General features: G+C 36.5%; 1 protein-coding gene across 1 annotated transcript in view; it reads right to left on the bottom strand.

Annotated features, from left to right (window-relative positions):
• LOC139961137 (potassium voltage-gated channel protein Shal-like) overlaps positions 1–17,314 on the bottom strand; it is a 123,597-nt gene that overhangs the window by 37,303 nt on the left and 68,980 nt on the right. The window contains exons 2-3 of the mRNA XM_071960054.1: positions 15,717–15,879; positions 4,517–4,606 (exon numbers count right to left, since the gene is read on the bottom strand). Coding sequence (XP_071816155.1) covers positions 4,517–4,606; positions 15,717–15,879 — 253 coding nt within the window. The remainder of the gene's footprint in view (positions 1–4,516; positions 4,607–15,716; positions 15,880–17,314) is intronic.

The following is a 17,314-nucleotide window of genomic DNA, read 5'->3' as shown; positions in this document are numbered from 1 at the left end:
TATTAAAGCTAGCAAGTTAAAGTCTCTCTTGCATTTTTAAGCCTTTTATAAGTCAAGGTTTGAGCTTATTCTTCTGGAATTATATCATTAACAGGCTCTTCAGGCTCCAGTTTAGGAATTCAATGTATCAATTCCTTGTGACACAAATCCGCACACTTGAATCGCCCAGACTGTTACGGATATCAGTTAAGTTCGTTATGCTGCTTTACGTAATACCTGTGGTGTCGACATACATACAGCCTGCATTGTCTATGGACATAAATCTGCTACACTTACATGATCTGGAGCGATTCTAACAGAACTCCTGATTTGCCAACTTCCTTTCAGGTGGCAAATCTCATCCAATTAGACACATTGTAACACTTTCTGAAAGATAATTAACTTCTCGATCACTGCAAATCTGTTTTTTAAGGGAATCGATAGTCACTATTAAAGGGGGAGGAATAATGCTGTTGGAATTCCGGCACTCTTAAATGGGTTAAACCATAAGGATAGTTTATTGTGAACATTGATTATTGAAGTCTAGTTAAATGGATAAGATGAGTCTTTCCCTTTAACTCCCAAGTCGGGTAATAAACAGTCGTTGAATGTGAGAAAAGTTAAATCACTGGAAAGGGTAACTCTTTAACAATATCATCTTCCATTTCAAGCTAAGATATAAACAAAGAAAGTCCAAGTAGTGTAGTGGCAAGTTCAAGTTGGTTCCTAGCTATGATGAAGCCACAGGAAAGCTGAGGATTTTTCTCTCCCTTCAGCTCATTGCTGCACGGGAAGGGATGAAAGGAATCTATATGTTATTGTACAGTACGCACTGTAGGGTACTCACTGTATGATACTCACTGTACGGTACTCACTGTATGGTACTCACTGTAGGGTACTCACTGTACGGTACTCACTGTACGGTAATCACCGTATGGTACTCACTGTATCGTACTCATTGTACAGTACTATACAGTGCTCACTGTAGGGTACTCACTGTATGGTACTCACTGCACAGGGTACTTACCCCATGGTACTCATTGTATCGTACTCATTGTACAGTTGTCATTGTACAGTACTCACTGTACAGTACTCACTGTACAGTATTCATTGTATAGTACTCACTGTACAGTGCTCACTGTAGGGTACTCACTGTATGGTACTCACTGTGCGGTACTCACTGTACGGGGTACTTACCCCATGGTACTCATTGTAACGTACTCATTGTACAGTACTCACTGTACAGTACTCACTGTACAGTATTCATTGTATAGTACTCATTGTACAGTAGTCATTGTACAGTACTCATTATACAGTACTCATTTTACGGTACTCTTTGTACGGTACTCTCTAATTAATCTATCTACAAGTTTGGTAGATTTGCAAACCGCTAGCGAAACAATTAACATAACTATGACACAAGAAAAATCACATGAAAAGAATTACATTTTTCAGTCTTAGCAGTGCCCAGATTCTCACCAATGTCATCACACATTAAATGTAAGCCGCCATCTAAACATGATGGATATCTGGCACTTTGGAATATATCTTTAAATATCAGCAGTCGTAAAGTAAATATAGTACAGAAAGATATACACATCAAATCCATTTACAAAATATCAAATACCTGAAAAATAAATCAATACTTTAATAGTGATATCACATGAAATATTTAACTACTAGGACGAAATATTCTAAACATCCCATCTTTAACCCTAGTGCCGCCCCCCCACCCCACCAGTTAGTACTAGTACCTACAGTACCAGCAGATTTTATATTCATATATGTAATATAGTTACCGACACAGTAAAATATTCAATAGGCCAATTGGAATACCCATTGTGCCCATGTTTCTCAAATTTAATATACTGTAACATACAACTTATAATCTCAAAATTTGGTCCATAAAACAAACTTCCATCTTAACATTTTCTGCATCACATAGAGAGATTGTCAGACTTCACCCAATCATACACCAGAAATCACACACCGGAGGTTTTTTGGGACGTTTCGCGACAACCAAAGATATATACATATATTTTATCTTTGCTTAATGATGCAGAACTCAGTAGTTCTACTTGAAAAAAAAAAAAGTAAAAAAGTAAAAATCAGTTGCAATTTAACGGAAAGTTCACAAGCACAAAAAAAAAGTATGAGAAAAAGCCCAGCTGCCACAATTAATCTTTATTGATGGTGGTTGTCCGCCTGTATATCTGGGCATTTATTTTCAGAGGATTAATGAGTAACAGAAACACGTTTTAGAACGAGAAACAGCTGGTCGTCAACGACAGAAGACGAAATGACTGAAAATGTGATGATTCATTATTCATCTGACAAATTTTTAGACAGGTGACGCTTGCGACGAAACAAGAGCATGGATTACGATAAAAAGACAGCTATAAATGTTTTATTTCAAATTTGCTACAAAGTATTGGCCAAGACATTTTTGGTACTTAAAAGGTGGCAAAAATGTCTTTGAAATTTAATTGTATCAAAAGGGGTAGTTTTAATGAAAGTCTAAAATTTCAAAGTTCTATGACAAAATTTTGTGAAAAGTTTAATTCCCAAGACAAGTGATGCAAAATTATCAGTTTCTACAGAACATGACAAACAAAACACAGAAATAAAATACAGAAATTTATGTAAGCCCAACCCCCCCCCCCTTTTCTTTTTCAATTTTCTTTCTTTTTGTGCCATATTTGTGTCCTACATTTCTACGTTCTGAACTTCATATAATTCTCTGACGTAGAGGGCGGTGTTTGACAGGTCACCTGATTTGCTAGCCTCGGGGGAGACAGAGAGAGAGTGCAGTTGTACTGAAGAGACAGGTATATGAGATAGTGAAATATAAAATGCCATCAAGATAATCCTGCATTGAAGGCTAAATATGAAAAGAAAGATCCAACACAATTATGTCACATCTGATCTTTGTGAAACATTGCATCGATCATTCTCTTCCCAAAGTTTATGACTGTTAAATGATAGAAAACCCAAATTTTTATGTGATATTGTCATCATTCTTTCTTCCCCGTAAATTTTGATTGAAAGATGCAAAATTGAAGTAAAATGTAACTTGTTTCCAGCTAGTAAGACTAATATCACCACGTGAATTTTTTTTCTCCAAAATTGTCATTTGTACTAATATAATGTCAAAGTCTGCAAGCCATCTACATTGTCATATTCCTTTATGGCTTTTTTATTGTGGTCTCCTCAATAAGTAAAGGGACTTGATACTCTTAGAGTTGCTCTGATAATGTAGAACTCTAGGATCAAGCTCAGCAGGGAGCATCTTATATATTATATTTGTACATTTATTTGTGTGTGCTTTTGCATTGCTTGTTTGTTTGTTAATATTTAAATTATTGTTCTTATTTGGTGTACCTGTAATGGTATAGATATTTAGAGAACATGTCCCAGCGTTCATCATTCCCACCTTCTTAGAATGAATTTGCCATCTAGCTTATATATCTAACATATCCATAAACTATATCACGCATCCCATACGATTTCACGGCTGCCTTGGAATCCATTTCACATACAAGGGTATTCCCGTCACGTGGGAGTTAGAATGAAACGTCTCGTATTTTCTGTATTTAAATGCTAATATAAAAGGCAGCAAAAAAAGAAAGAAAGAAAGAAAGAAAAAGAAAACCTTGAGTTTTAATTCATCGGAGGGAAGGTTAAGAAACCTTGTGTCTTAAATCATTGATGCAAGGAATGATGTTACCCTTGTCTCTCCTGTGAGCGCACCTGCTGTAAGTAGCAAACTTTGACCACTTTCAAGGTAATTAGATACATAAACCGATCGGCAATCACCTTCTTCGGTGTGCATATCTCCGTTCCCCATCGTCTGGCGCTTTTCTAACAACTTGGCAAGTGTCAATTGACATGCAGTTACCGTCAGTTTCTTTGACCGTGGGATTTTGACCAATTACAGATTCGGGCTTCCCACACATGTAAATCAGCACGCACTGGACGGTCGAGTCTTTACACCTCTGAGTTGTAACTCAATCATCGATCTTCCGATCTTCCTACACTCGCTCGCTCACGTGGGATGCTGCTTTTGAGATCTTTTGGGTCTCACGGGAGACTTAAAATCTCATTACGATACCAACATCCTCATCACTTAACATGCAGAAGACCTTGAAGATACTCTTCAGACGGAGGACTGGACGAGAGTTACAAAGTCGTAATAGCAACAGTCATATAAATACAAGGTAGATGAGGCCCTGGGGTGTCAACAGGGTAAATGGAGTGTGTGAATTATGTGCAGACAGGTGAAAGAGATCTAAGTGTGGGCACTTGTATTCAAAAAGAAGTAATTTAAAACCTATTTATGAATTAGAGTAAACATTAAAAAAAAACTTTTTTTCAGATTTTTTCCAAACTATAGTTCCATTTTGTAGAGATACCAAAAAAAAAAAAAAAAAAAATACCGGAAGAAGGTTAAAGTCCCCTGCACTGTTACCATAACATTTAAATTGTTCTTGTAATTTATTCCAACAACAGAGTATTTTATAGGTTTGTTAGCACTCACCTCAGCTAATCTATCTGCTTCCTTTTTCCTGGACACAAAGGCATTTCCACTGGCATTTCTAGCGAGACGTATACGGGCAAGGCGAGCAGTCTGTTGGAAAAACGAAAATGGATGAATTTTAGAGATCAAAGGTTACTGTTAAAATAAAAGTTGGACTCAGAAGACACCTTGTTCGTATTCTTAAGATGTCCAGTTGAAGACTCAGTTAATTCAACAAAATTAAACTAGCATGTTAAAGCACTCAATGTTGCTGGTCATCAAAGTTACTGTATAATGTACTGTATACCATAATAAACTGTAGTAGGCCGTAGTATAAACTAGTTTACTGTTGTATATACTGTAGTATAATGTAGTATTTACTTAAGTATTTAGAATAGAATAAACTGCAGTATTTACTGTAGTATAATCTGTAGTATTTACTGTAGTGCACTGTAGTATTTACTGTAGAATATCCTGTAGTATAAACTGTACTATACTGTAGTATTTACTGTAGTGTACTGTAGTATTTACTGTAGAATATACTGCACTATTTACTGTAGTATCCTATAGCATAAACTGTAATATTTACTGTAGTATATGCTGTAGTATAAACTGTATATTTACTGTAGTGTACTGTAGTATTTACTGTAGAATATACTTCAGTATTTACTGTAATATATCCTGTAGTATAAACTGTAGCATACTGTAGTGTTAACTGTAGTATATACTGTAGTATATCGTGTAGTTTAAACTGTAGTATACTGTAGTATTTACTGTAGTACAATGTAGTATTTACTGTAGAATAAACTGCAGTATTTACTGTAGTATAAACTGTAGTATTTACTGTAGTGCACTGTAGTATTTACTGTAGAATATACTGCAGTATTTACTGTAGTATATCCTGTAGTATAAACTACTATACTGTAGTATTTACTGTAGTGTACTGTAGTATTTACTGTAGAATATACTGCAGTATTTACTGTAATATATCCTGTAGTATAAACTGTAGCATACTGTAGTGTACTGTAGTATTTACTGTAGAATATACTGCAGTATTTACTGTAATATATCCTGTAGTATAAACTGTAGCATACTGTAGTGTTTACTGTAGTATATACTGTAGTATATCCTGTAGTATAAACTGTATTATACTGTAGTATTTACTGTAGTACAATGTAGTATTAACTGTAGAATATACTGCAGCATTTACTGTAGTATATCCTGTAGTATAAACTGTAGTATACTGTAGCATTTACTGTATAATATACTGCAGTATGTACTGTAGAATATACTGTAGTACAATGTAGTATTTACTGTTGCATCAACTATAGAATAAACTGTAGTATAATGTAGTATACTGTAGTATATACTGTAGGTAAATACAGTATACGCTTTGCCAGGTAAATCAATGTAAAAACTTATAGTGTTATCCCCTTGGGGATAACACTGCCACAACTGTAACATTGGCAATACTTTGATTTAGTGGCATACCTCATTTTAATATCTAGTCTAGATGTGTTTCAAGTATGGAAACAGCAAATTAAAAGCAAGGTTAAATATAGCTTCAACATACAGGTATACCATAAATCGTTGATGGCATTATAAATGCCAACACGCCGAACCATATATGTTGTTGTGTGAGCTACTGAGTAACAAATTGTATTAATTTCTCACTAAAGGTTTGAAACTCCAGAATGATTTACGAGAGTACGCACTGAACAACCAATCTTCTGATCACACCCTGCTGAGATTAAATGTCACACATGCACATTAAAAGGCTCTGATGAAGAACTTCATTAATGACTTAATTGATTCCCAACAATTAAGGCAAATATGTTTCAACAAACTTTTTCCAACATTTGTTCTTTCATTTGAAGTGTGGAAGTATTAATTGGATAGAAATACAGCAGTAATTAACATGGCACTAATCTTAGAGTTCAGTTTTTAATCTCCATTACAACCCTGTTGCATTGCTAATCCCAAATGCTAATCCCTACGTTTATAAACTTGACCACTCCCATTCTTTTGTCTCCCCTTTTGTCCCTTTTCAATTTGAATATTTGATTAAGCAAGTTTCTTTGCATTTTGGTACAGGAATAATTAAGCCATTTTAAATCCAAAATTTAAATAGTGGGCTTATACTTATACTTGCTTATTTGCTCTTCTAAATTGCTAAATTGTGTATAGATCACTTCGTACCCCACATATTATAATTTTTGTAAAATTTACATCCAATGTTCATCTAATAGTGATGAATTTTATTATATTATAATCACACCTAATTTCTGGGTTTAATTTTTTCATATATTTTTCTAGACACACATTCCATTAACGGCGCAATGTGAGTCTAATAATCATGTTTCGTAAACACACTACCACCCCATGCACTATATCGATAAGATATGCCGATATCCTTTGCACATATCACACTGCAGAACAGGACGAGCATTATTATCTGAAATTTGCACTAGACACTGCAGAGTCTAACCATATATCATGTGGATGTGTTAGACTATGTAGATTATAAAATCCATCATTTCATCTGTGATGGCATATACATAATCCAAACACATGCTGTCTCAGAGACCTTGGATATGTGATATCAAACCAGCAAATTGTAATTTCATCCTGATTTAAACTTCCAGGCAAAATGGCATCTTCTACATCATCACAAGCAAAACCTTTCTGATGATGGAAATAAAATGTCGTCATGGTAACTTAATCCAAACATTGCTAAAGAAAGAAAACATGGGGTCCGAACATTATAGGCAAAGAAAGGCACCATAAACCACAGAGACTGTTGACACCTGCATGGCAGGACTAGGGAAGTATTAACTTTTGCAACCGAACCGCCCTATACCTCAAGCTTTTTTGACAACCCATTCCTTTCATTACATGCCAATATCATATCACAACGGTTACCATAGTAACTAACAACATGTCAGTGACAATCATGACACCTTATTATAAGCAAAGAAGTTCACATTACAACCCATTTGATAACAGAGCACAGAATCGGAAAAGCCAGTTTTGTCAGGTATAAATATGTAAATAAGTGTTCATTAAATGGCAGCCGATCATGTTACAAGGAATTTTGCTAAAGTTTACATACTTCTGTACCGCACATGTACCATACTGTAGATAATTCATAGCAAATATAAGTGTAAAAATCTTGGGAGCAGACTACCCTTCTCATAATGTGAATTAAGACACAGTGTGCAATATTATAAGACTCGGAGTACACCCACAGATGTGTTGGGAAATGTATAGAATATATCGGCATCTTCAACAGCTGTGAAATGATTTGAGGGGAGGCAGGAAGATAGATAGGCCTGCAAGGGAACATGGTTCAAGGTATTTTTAAAAGGAGAGAAGGAAGGGGGTGTGACCTTAGAATCATTGAAAATAGCTCCAATATATAGAGAAACAAGGATAGATGCAAGGTGAGGCATATTAAGGTTATAATTTAGGTCTTTAATTAGGTGGACACACAAGCTTGGACATTCTCCTATTCATTTTGTTGTCATGGCGGGGGTTGGGGATGTACAGTACACAGAGCAGTGATGGATGGAAGATGTATTTTACTGTTTACATGAAGTGAGGAACTTTTGTAAATATGTATCCAGCTTTGCGGAGTACACACCTGGTTCCACCAACCCCCCTCCCCTCCCACACACCTAGATGATGCCTGATAGAGCAGGGAGATTGATTGCAGGTAAAGAGAGGAGATAGGTGGTAGAGCAGCGTGGAAGGAAGATTTAATTTACTGTTTACATGAAGTGAGGAACTTTGTAAAGATGTATCCAGCTTTGCAGAGAATTAGTCATTTTTTTTCTCACTTCTAAACAGGATTTAGCTTTTATTTGAAACCATGCTAGAAAACTTGGTATCAGGACTGTATGTTTTGTGTTGTGCACCTATTACACCTGTTCTATATGATAGAAATAACATTAGCTTGCCCAAACTGACTGCGAATTAGGATTTTAAAGTAGGATTTTTTTAAAGTCTAAATTTCATCCACAACTAATGCAATGAACTACTAGCTGCAAAAGACCATATCGGAAAAAAAATTAATGGCCATTATAATTGAAAGGCACTTTTATAGTGTTTTGAGTTTCTAGACTGTTAATACATTGAAATAATAAAACAGAAAACTATGGCAACATGCAGCCAATCTAATCCAGAACACGCCTCACATAAATAGTACTTGAACCTAAAATTATGTATAGAACAGAAACAATTGCATATTTGTTTCTATAATTACTAAATATCATATCATCTACAAAGGACAAATACTATTAATAGATATAATCTTTTAAAGAGAAATGCCATACAAATTATTAAAATGAACATATCTTCTCCTGGTGTTTACCTCTGCTTGCCCCAATGCTCTACAAATCTTGGAACTCAAAAAGTCATGTTATGTAAGTACCGTAACAGGTCTAAAAATAGTAATTAAGGAACACACAATAAGACAACAGAGGTTGTTTAGATGTAAGGTATAAATTAGAGAACACATTAAATCATACGATGTCTAGAGCTAGATTTTACACTAACTTAATTCAACATTGCTTGTACCAGGCCTGACAGGCTGAATGATAATATGAGACTGGAGTACTCCTTTAAAATGGAAAATTAATGATGATGCCAGCAGCTATGATGAAGTAAATTTTTAATGCAAACTGTTTTCTGAGGAGCCCGCTGCTTAAAAGTGGTTGAAGATTCCTGGGTTGAACTGCTAATTAATCAATGGTGTGCACAGGCATATATTCTGGGATGATATTCAATAGCCAATAACCCAAGGCAATTTGTCTTGGTGCCCTTTCTGGTCTTGCCCGAAGAATTGTTTCTTAAATGATGGTAGAAAAAATCCCTCGATGCCTGACTGAAATTTTCTACATAATCGTGTCTATAGACACAGTTCAATCTATTCTTCTTCAATGAAATGATATAAAAAGCCATTAATATATCTATATATATATCTATATAAAATAAAGAATATCCACATATACTCCAAAAGAAAATACCATTAGAGGAAAGCAGAGAAATAAGATATGACTCATAATTGACAATTAAGGTACTATTGTTTTAGGAAATATATTGGAATTTTCAGTCCCCCTGGGACCTTCGTCAGCAATACTTGGCAGTGGAATGAAAAGTGCAAAATGTAACACAATGAAAGTATGACGCTAGATAAGTGTAAGTGGTGTCGATGCAAATAGAACCAAATAAATCATGACTATACAGGAAGGAGATTCAGGTGCAAAGAAGGGATTACATATCGTTGAAGAACTGGTAGTTGTTTAGAGTTACTAAGTCTTTGTTGAGGCTGGTGATGTGAGACTTAATACCAAATATCCAAACAATTTTATTTATGTTTACGTTCAGTTAAGGATTTGATGTTCGAGGCGATTAAAATACATTTTAGCTTCTTCTTGAGAGAAAGTTTATGATTGAAAGGTTCAGAAATGGGGAATCCTGCAAAATTATCAAATTTCCAAGAAATCAAGCATCGTGAATTTTCAAGTCCCTTCTTCCACTCACTGGGGCATGCTACAGTAGCGATGAAACATTCCAATCAACATTCCCAACAACAAAATTAGAAATTTGAAGATCAGACACATATGACGTGAACAGAAACATGGATGTCTCAAAACTTTCAAAGACAGATTGTTGTGACAGTATTTGGTGTGCTGCTAGTGTAAAATCCTTGCCACTCCCTTTCCCCTGACCTTAATTATCAGTTCCCTTCTCCTCCCCCAACCCTCCATCCCCCAACCCTCCATCCCCCAACCCTCCATCCCCCAACCCTTAATCCCCCAACCCTCCATCCCCCAACCCTCCACCTCCCCAACCCTCCACCCCCACCCTCCATCTCCCAAACCCTCCATCTTCCAATCCTCCATCCCCCCAACCCTCCATTCCCCAACCCTCCATCTCCCCAACCTTCCATCCCCCAACCCTCCATCTCCCCAACCCTCCACCCCCACCCTCCATCCCCCAAACCCTCCATCTCCCCAACCTTCCATCCCCCCAACCTTCCATCCCCCAACCCTCCACCCCCACCCCCACCCTCCATCCCCCAAACCCTCCATCCCCCAATCCTCCATCCTCCACCCTGATTGCTAGTACTATAGATTGTATGGGTAGGGTCATCACGTTCACATTCAATTAATTCTGTTAAATTCATCATAACTATTTTACTTGCAGATGTGAGCAACATGTGGACATCCATAGTCCTGTTTGTTTGAGGTTACATCCTAAATATTATCCAAATGGTTGGGGATATATGGTTGGAGGATGGTTGGGGATACACGGTTGGAGGATGCATAGTTCACAGTAACACATCTACCAACATGTAAGAAGCACTTCAATTACTTTATCTACAACAGTAATTATAAAACTTGAAAACGAACGCATGGGCGAGAGTGCACACTAAAAAACAGCCCCCAAAACTCCCTTCCCTATAAGAAAAGGATACTTATCAGGCTGTAAAAGGTTGTTGGAAGTCTAGAACTCCTATAAGGAAACTGCTAGGTTAAAAATCCAAGGTATCCGGGCGAATTTCGAAGAAAATTTTTCCCAATACGAAAAACATGTGTAGACACTTTGGATGGTAGAATAAGAAGGAGGTCACTGACCGGACTGACCGGTCACTGAGGGTGCACAGTGTTAAAAGATTACCAGGGCATACTAGACACGGTAGAATAAGGTGCTAAGGTTGTGGGGAGACAGGTAAGCGGGGAACGAAGTAAATGTTACCAACTCCCCAGTGTTCAATTCTTTGGTTCCGACAGATCTTTTAACACTGACTGTTAAATTCTTCCGGAGTCCGAAACTGTATCGCATGACACATATGATCTCAGAGCTCATGTAACCTTTTCTTTGTCACATTCATAAAGTAAAAATGCATAGATGTATACAATCTTGAGTTGAGTTTAAACAAAAAATACCCAAAAGGAACTAATGATTAAACATTTTAATAGATAAACTATACCCTCATCTTCTAGAAGATCTACCCATTTGATCTGAGAAAGTTTAGTAAGGGCTGCATGCAAACACAACAGTGTCTCATTCTGGAAAAGTTTCATTTTAGCATCATCCAGTACTTGCACCACAGAGTAATACTTGTCAAAGTACATTCACAAGGAAACCTCTACTTGGAGTTCTTATTTACAAATCTCAACTTTGAGAACTTTGATCATCTTTATGAACCTATGACATTGTACAAGCACTGTCGTGTAAATTTTCCAATTGCATGGGTCTAGGCAGATAAGACTGTGCCTGTGAACAGATTGAATTGTATCCTTCATAATGTATGATGTTTTGTAATAATTTTATGACAGAATAATACCAGTCATAACCATCAGTCCACAGCTACATTTTCTTTTAGCCCGGTTAAGGAGGCTAAAATAACAGATCATAATTTGCCAGTATTTGTAACTTACCTTAAGTTCATTTATGTCTGTTTAAATTATGTTACATGCCAAGACTATAAACTATCAGAAAAAAAAACACAGCTTTGAAGGAATATTTGATTGCTGACAATGTATTATACGTTTTCTTATAATAATGAGACAAAAATATTTCACACTGTTTAATAGTGGTCAACATTCTCATCTCATTGTCTTGTTGCTAACATGAGATATGGTTGATTGAATGCAGCCATTTTGACACATGATGTATGTCATCACGGGATGCATGTCATCACGTGATGCATGTCATCACGTGATGCATGTCATCACGTGATGCATGTCATCACGTGATGCATGTCATCACGTGATGCATGTCATCACATGATGCATGTCATCACGACAGATATTCTTCAAAAGCTTTACTTTCCTAATTATAATCTTCTTGTTGATTTATGATATCCTTCAAATGTTAATATTCTTGGAATTTTCACTTCTAAGCTAGCTGCCATCATTCTCTGCATTTAGAATTCAACTTAAAATTCAACTTTTTTATTATTATTATTATTATTAAAACAACTTTCCTCTGTGAATAACAGAGTTAATTTCATAAAGAGAAAACAACAACAATATTCAGTGTTGTTGTTGACATGATCATTCACACTGCTGTTGCCAGATGCAATTCACCAAATTTGAAAAATTCAAAACCTTCATCATGTGACTAATATAAAATGGCTAGGCTCTCACAATGAGTCACTGTAGTTCTCAATGACTATAATTAGGGGCTACTGTAGGGTGCCTTGAGATCTCCAAGGAGTCATAGAAATAAAGTTACAAAAATTTAATATGCCTTCATTGAAAACTTGGATTGTTCTCTTAGCATTCTATACATGTTTTGTACCTAAGTGTCCTGTTGATGGCCACGTAATAATATACTTACAGAATTTGAAACAAACGTCTACATAATAACGCTTCAAATTAAATAGAACACTTGTTAAATTTGTATGCTCAGCAGATAATAATAAATCAATAGGTCCTGCATGTACATCCACATTTAAACAGTTGTAGCAGATCAACTGGTAACATTCTCCCAGAATACAGCCTCGATCCAATTAAAAAACATTCGTTCAAGACAAGCATGAAATAAAACAAAACAAAATTCCTTCAAGAAAAGCTTGAATAAATAAAAAATTCCTTCAAGACAAGCTTGAATAAAAAACAAAGAAACTTAACAGAACTAAATCATGTAATATTGTAACTTTTTGCAATGATCCATCCATTCACAATAAACAACATTAGGTCTCAGCTACATGCATAAGACAACATGTGAACAAATGTACAAATGTTCACAACACTTCTTAGGCAATTCAATGTCCCCCCCCCACCCCTCCCTTTAAAGCTTGTGTTCAGTCCATTATACATTCATTCAATGTAGGAGTCACATTAAACCAAAACGTAGTTAACATTATTCAGATAAAAATGAAATTATAAAAGAAGAGTACTGATACTCCATAATTACCTATGCGCGTATTTGTATAAGATTAAAAACCATGCACATACACACACATACATACACACAATATCGAGTAGATTGCTTCAGAGGCCAATGAAGTAGGACAAAGTTTGATAGGCTTTATACTCTGCCTCCAGGGAACTGAGAGAACCTTACTCAGCTGCCAGCTTCCTCAAAATGTTGACAAGCATACTAGCTTAAATTATTCAGCTAATAGCCTTCCTTCATGTGTAATTCTGACTACGTAATATTCTAACACTAAACAGAAGATAAATAGGCTTTGATTTATTTGTAATAGGGAGGGGGAGGTTAGTAACGAGGGAGAGAGCGAATCCACACTTGCTTAAAACAAACTGTTGTTTTTTTAACAGGTTTTGTATTCTGCAGACACCATAACTATAGCGAACAATTCCTATATCCGCCATACATTTATTACGCTTCTCTATATCAGACTCCATTCAATGGCCTATCATCTCTTCAATTTATCTGCATCAAATGCCAAACGACTAAAGATTGTTTTCTTCTCTCCACATTTGAAAAGCTTTCTCTTTCTCTCTTTCTTGCATCTTTTAGAGTAACCAAAAAAAAAGAAATCCATCAGAATATAGATAACTACGGTAGCTTGAGTATCCCATAAAACTAAAAACTTTTGAAATCAAGATGCTACGACTCCTCTGACACTGGCTGGGTTTCATCTCCCGGCTTCATAAACGGGTATAATCATGTCAATCATACCCTCTGCACGAGCTCCTTATGGTTACAATAAATCTGAGAGCCCGGTCTGACAGCTTCTAGCTGGTTAACGACCTACCGAGTGCTTCTATCGACCGATTCCACACGGCCGTATGCTCGCTATTAAGGACTTGGAAATTAGCTCGATATTACTTTGCATGTCGACTGAACTACTGCCGACAGAAATAAAAACTAATAAATATATAAATCGAACAATTTTTTAACAGCCTCTAATATTTTCGTCGGTTTTTTTCTTCTAAATGCTCTGAACGGTTACATCACAATTTAAGGGAACATGAGCAAAGATTGAAGACAAACACCCTGGAGAAACGGCAACAAGATATCATCGTGGCTTAAAAACTGATGCGGGCAGACGTGGATTTAAGAGAGTTTCATCTCAAGAGGCCAGGGTTTATTAAAAATCAACTCCTGTTCATCTTTGTCAAGCAGGGAAACTACTATTACTTTATCAAACTGGAGAGATTTGACTATAATGAAACAAACCAGCACCTGGTAAACTGACATATATAAATATTGCACAAACTCTATAGGGGTATAACAAAGAAAAGTTTATTATACAACAAATTTTGATTAAACTATAATTTTTGATGAAAAACAATTACCCTTGGAAACACAAAATTGATGAGAACGCTTTGTTGGGATTGTTAGTCCTTTTTGGTGAAATGAAAACATAAGAAGAGAAAACTTAGGAGAAATATATCTCACTTATACCTTGATATGAAATGTTTGGCCTCAAAGATGCTCTGAATATCTGGCATCAATTATACCTTTAATTATATTCATCGGTCACCTTGGTGTTCATCAAATGTTCACAGAGATGATGTAGTACTTTTGATATTAAATTTTGATCCATATAGTCTTTACAAAAGTTTGGTTTGTCTGTAGATTATGTATCTGCTATGATCAAGGAATTGTATTGGGACAAACTTTTGTATCACCTGTACCGGGGACAAGAGAGGGAATGAGGAGGACCAAGGAGAGGAAGGAGGAAGATAGAGGAGGATTGAGGGGGGGTTTAGGAAGAGGAAGAGCAGGAGGAGAAGAATGAGCAGGAGGAGGAAGAGGGGGAGGGAAGGGGAAGGAGAAGAATGAGGAGAATGAGGAGGAGAATGAGGAGGAGGAGCAGGAGCAGGAGGAGGAGGGGGAGGAGGTGGAGGAGGAGGTGGAGGAGCAGATGGGGAATGAGGAGAAGGAGAATAGCAGAATGATGGGGGCAGAAGATCGGACCAATCACTGAGGAAACAGGCAATGCAATAAGATTTGCAAAGGCTTGTGATACAATTGGTTGAGAAAAGTGTAGTTGCTGTGAGGAGACAGGTAAATGAGAGACAAGGTAAATTACAATATTGATCCCTAATACAAATTCTTAACATGATGACTACATAGTATATATATATCTATATATATACTATGCACATGTTTGGAGTGCAGGAGAATTATAGAATTATGACCGTCTTTCCAAAATAAACCATCCTCTGGAAGTTCCTTTAAAAAAAAAAATGAGCCATAACTTGATTGCAGTAGGCTAATGGAGGCTACATACCCGTTGTGCTTTTCTCTTGTCTGCTCTCTGGTTTTGGTGGTATATCCTACTGAAATTAGACACTATAACTGGTACTGGTAAAGCGATGACGAGTACACCGCACAGGGCACACACTCCACCGACTACCTTACCAAAGATAGTTACTGGCACTATGTCACCATACCTGCAGAGGATCAAGATTGAAAAAAAATATATATATTTAGCAAAAACGAAGAGCGGCTACATTAGCGGATAAATTATGCCCCTTTACAGTTTAATCACCACAACGATTAACATACTGTCTTTTTGGACAATTCAATTTTCAATTCAACTTGATGTACGTACACAAAAGTCAGTACATACATATAACGAACACTAGTAAGAAAAAAAGGAAGAAATGTTTTATCAATTTAGTTACTGCATGGAAAAGACAAACCTGAAAAAAATAACAAGGAAGGAAAACAGAGAACATTGAAACAATGAGATAATAATCACTTTTATCTCAAGGTTAAAACTTGGTAATAACTTCTAAAACGTCAATTATTTATGTGTGACTTGGTGTAAGTACAAAATGACGAAAGACTAAAATCTGAAACAACCAAGAGCTTCAGTTAATAAATGAACGGCTCTGTATATGCACCCTCTGTTCTTACGATTCAAGACCCCCAAAAACTTGTTCCAAAACAACAAAAAACAAGGAGAGGAAAAGAAAATTGTACCATTATGAACCTTTTCCTCTAATCAATTTTCTGCTAAACCTTTTGCTCATGCAGATGTGGCTTTGAGAACGACATTCGCATATATCTATAACTCTCGTCTACGACAAAAACCTCGCAAACACCTGTCCTTGCATCATCTCACCGTTCAAAGGGGGCTCAGAAATCAATTAGAAATTTATCATCCACCATTTGGCAATGTGACAGTCTCGTGAAACTGTGCAGAGTCATGAGTATAGTGACTGGCTATACAGACGACGACGACAGACGGCCCGACGATCAATACCTCGCACGCAGAATCATCGCCGCCGGAGAGAGAGACTTAACAATTCAGGAACTCACGAATATGAATTTGGGATCAACTCAAACGTTGTATAATTGATCAGGAAGGGACATTTTGCATTCTATTTAACAACAGATTGGATGCAATTTCCAATTTGCATACATCTCCATTTTCTCTTTCTTCTTTTTTATACGATGCAGTCTGCTAGCTAGCTGGCTGGCTAGATTAGCTCTGCAAGTTTATTGTGATACATCGTACGTATCTCGCCACGTAGTCGACGCAGGGTATTTCAATCGAGTCAAGCAGAGGACAGAAAACTATGTGACATTTTTTTTTTTTTATCCAGGTACCATACTGTATCGTTTCAGATCTAAAGGCGGAGGCCTACGTACAGACTACCAGCTGCTTGTGCACATTTTTCTAGGAAAGTACATTTGCCCTGGAAACAATATGTGCCTTTTAGAAAATCACAGCATATGGTTTTTGCTTTAGACAGGGTTATAATTGGGCAATGTACTTTTTTTAATTACCAACACATCTAGATAAATTTCCACAAAAAAAAAAATATTAAAAGCAATTTTCCAACTAATCAGAGGAATGCGCTGAACAATATGTATTAC

The sequence above is a fragment of the Apostichopus japonicus genome, chromosome 20 (genome assembly GCF_037975245.1).
Source record: "Apostichopus japonicus isolate 1M-3 chromosome 20, ASM3797524v1, whole genome shotgun sequence".
NCBI classification, from domain to species: domain Eukaryota; kingdom Metazoa; phylum Echinodermata; class Holothuroidea; order Aspidochirotida; family Stichopodidae; genus Apostichopus; species Apostichopus japonicus.
Note: the sequence above shows the minus strand (reverse complement) of the source record. Positions and strands in the feature narration are given on the sequence as shown.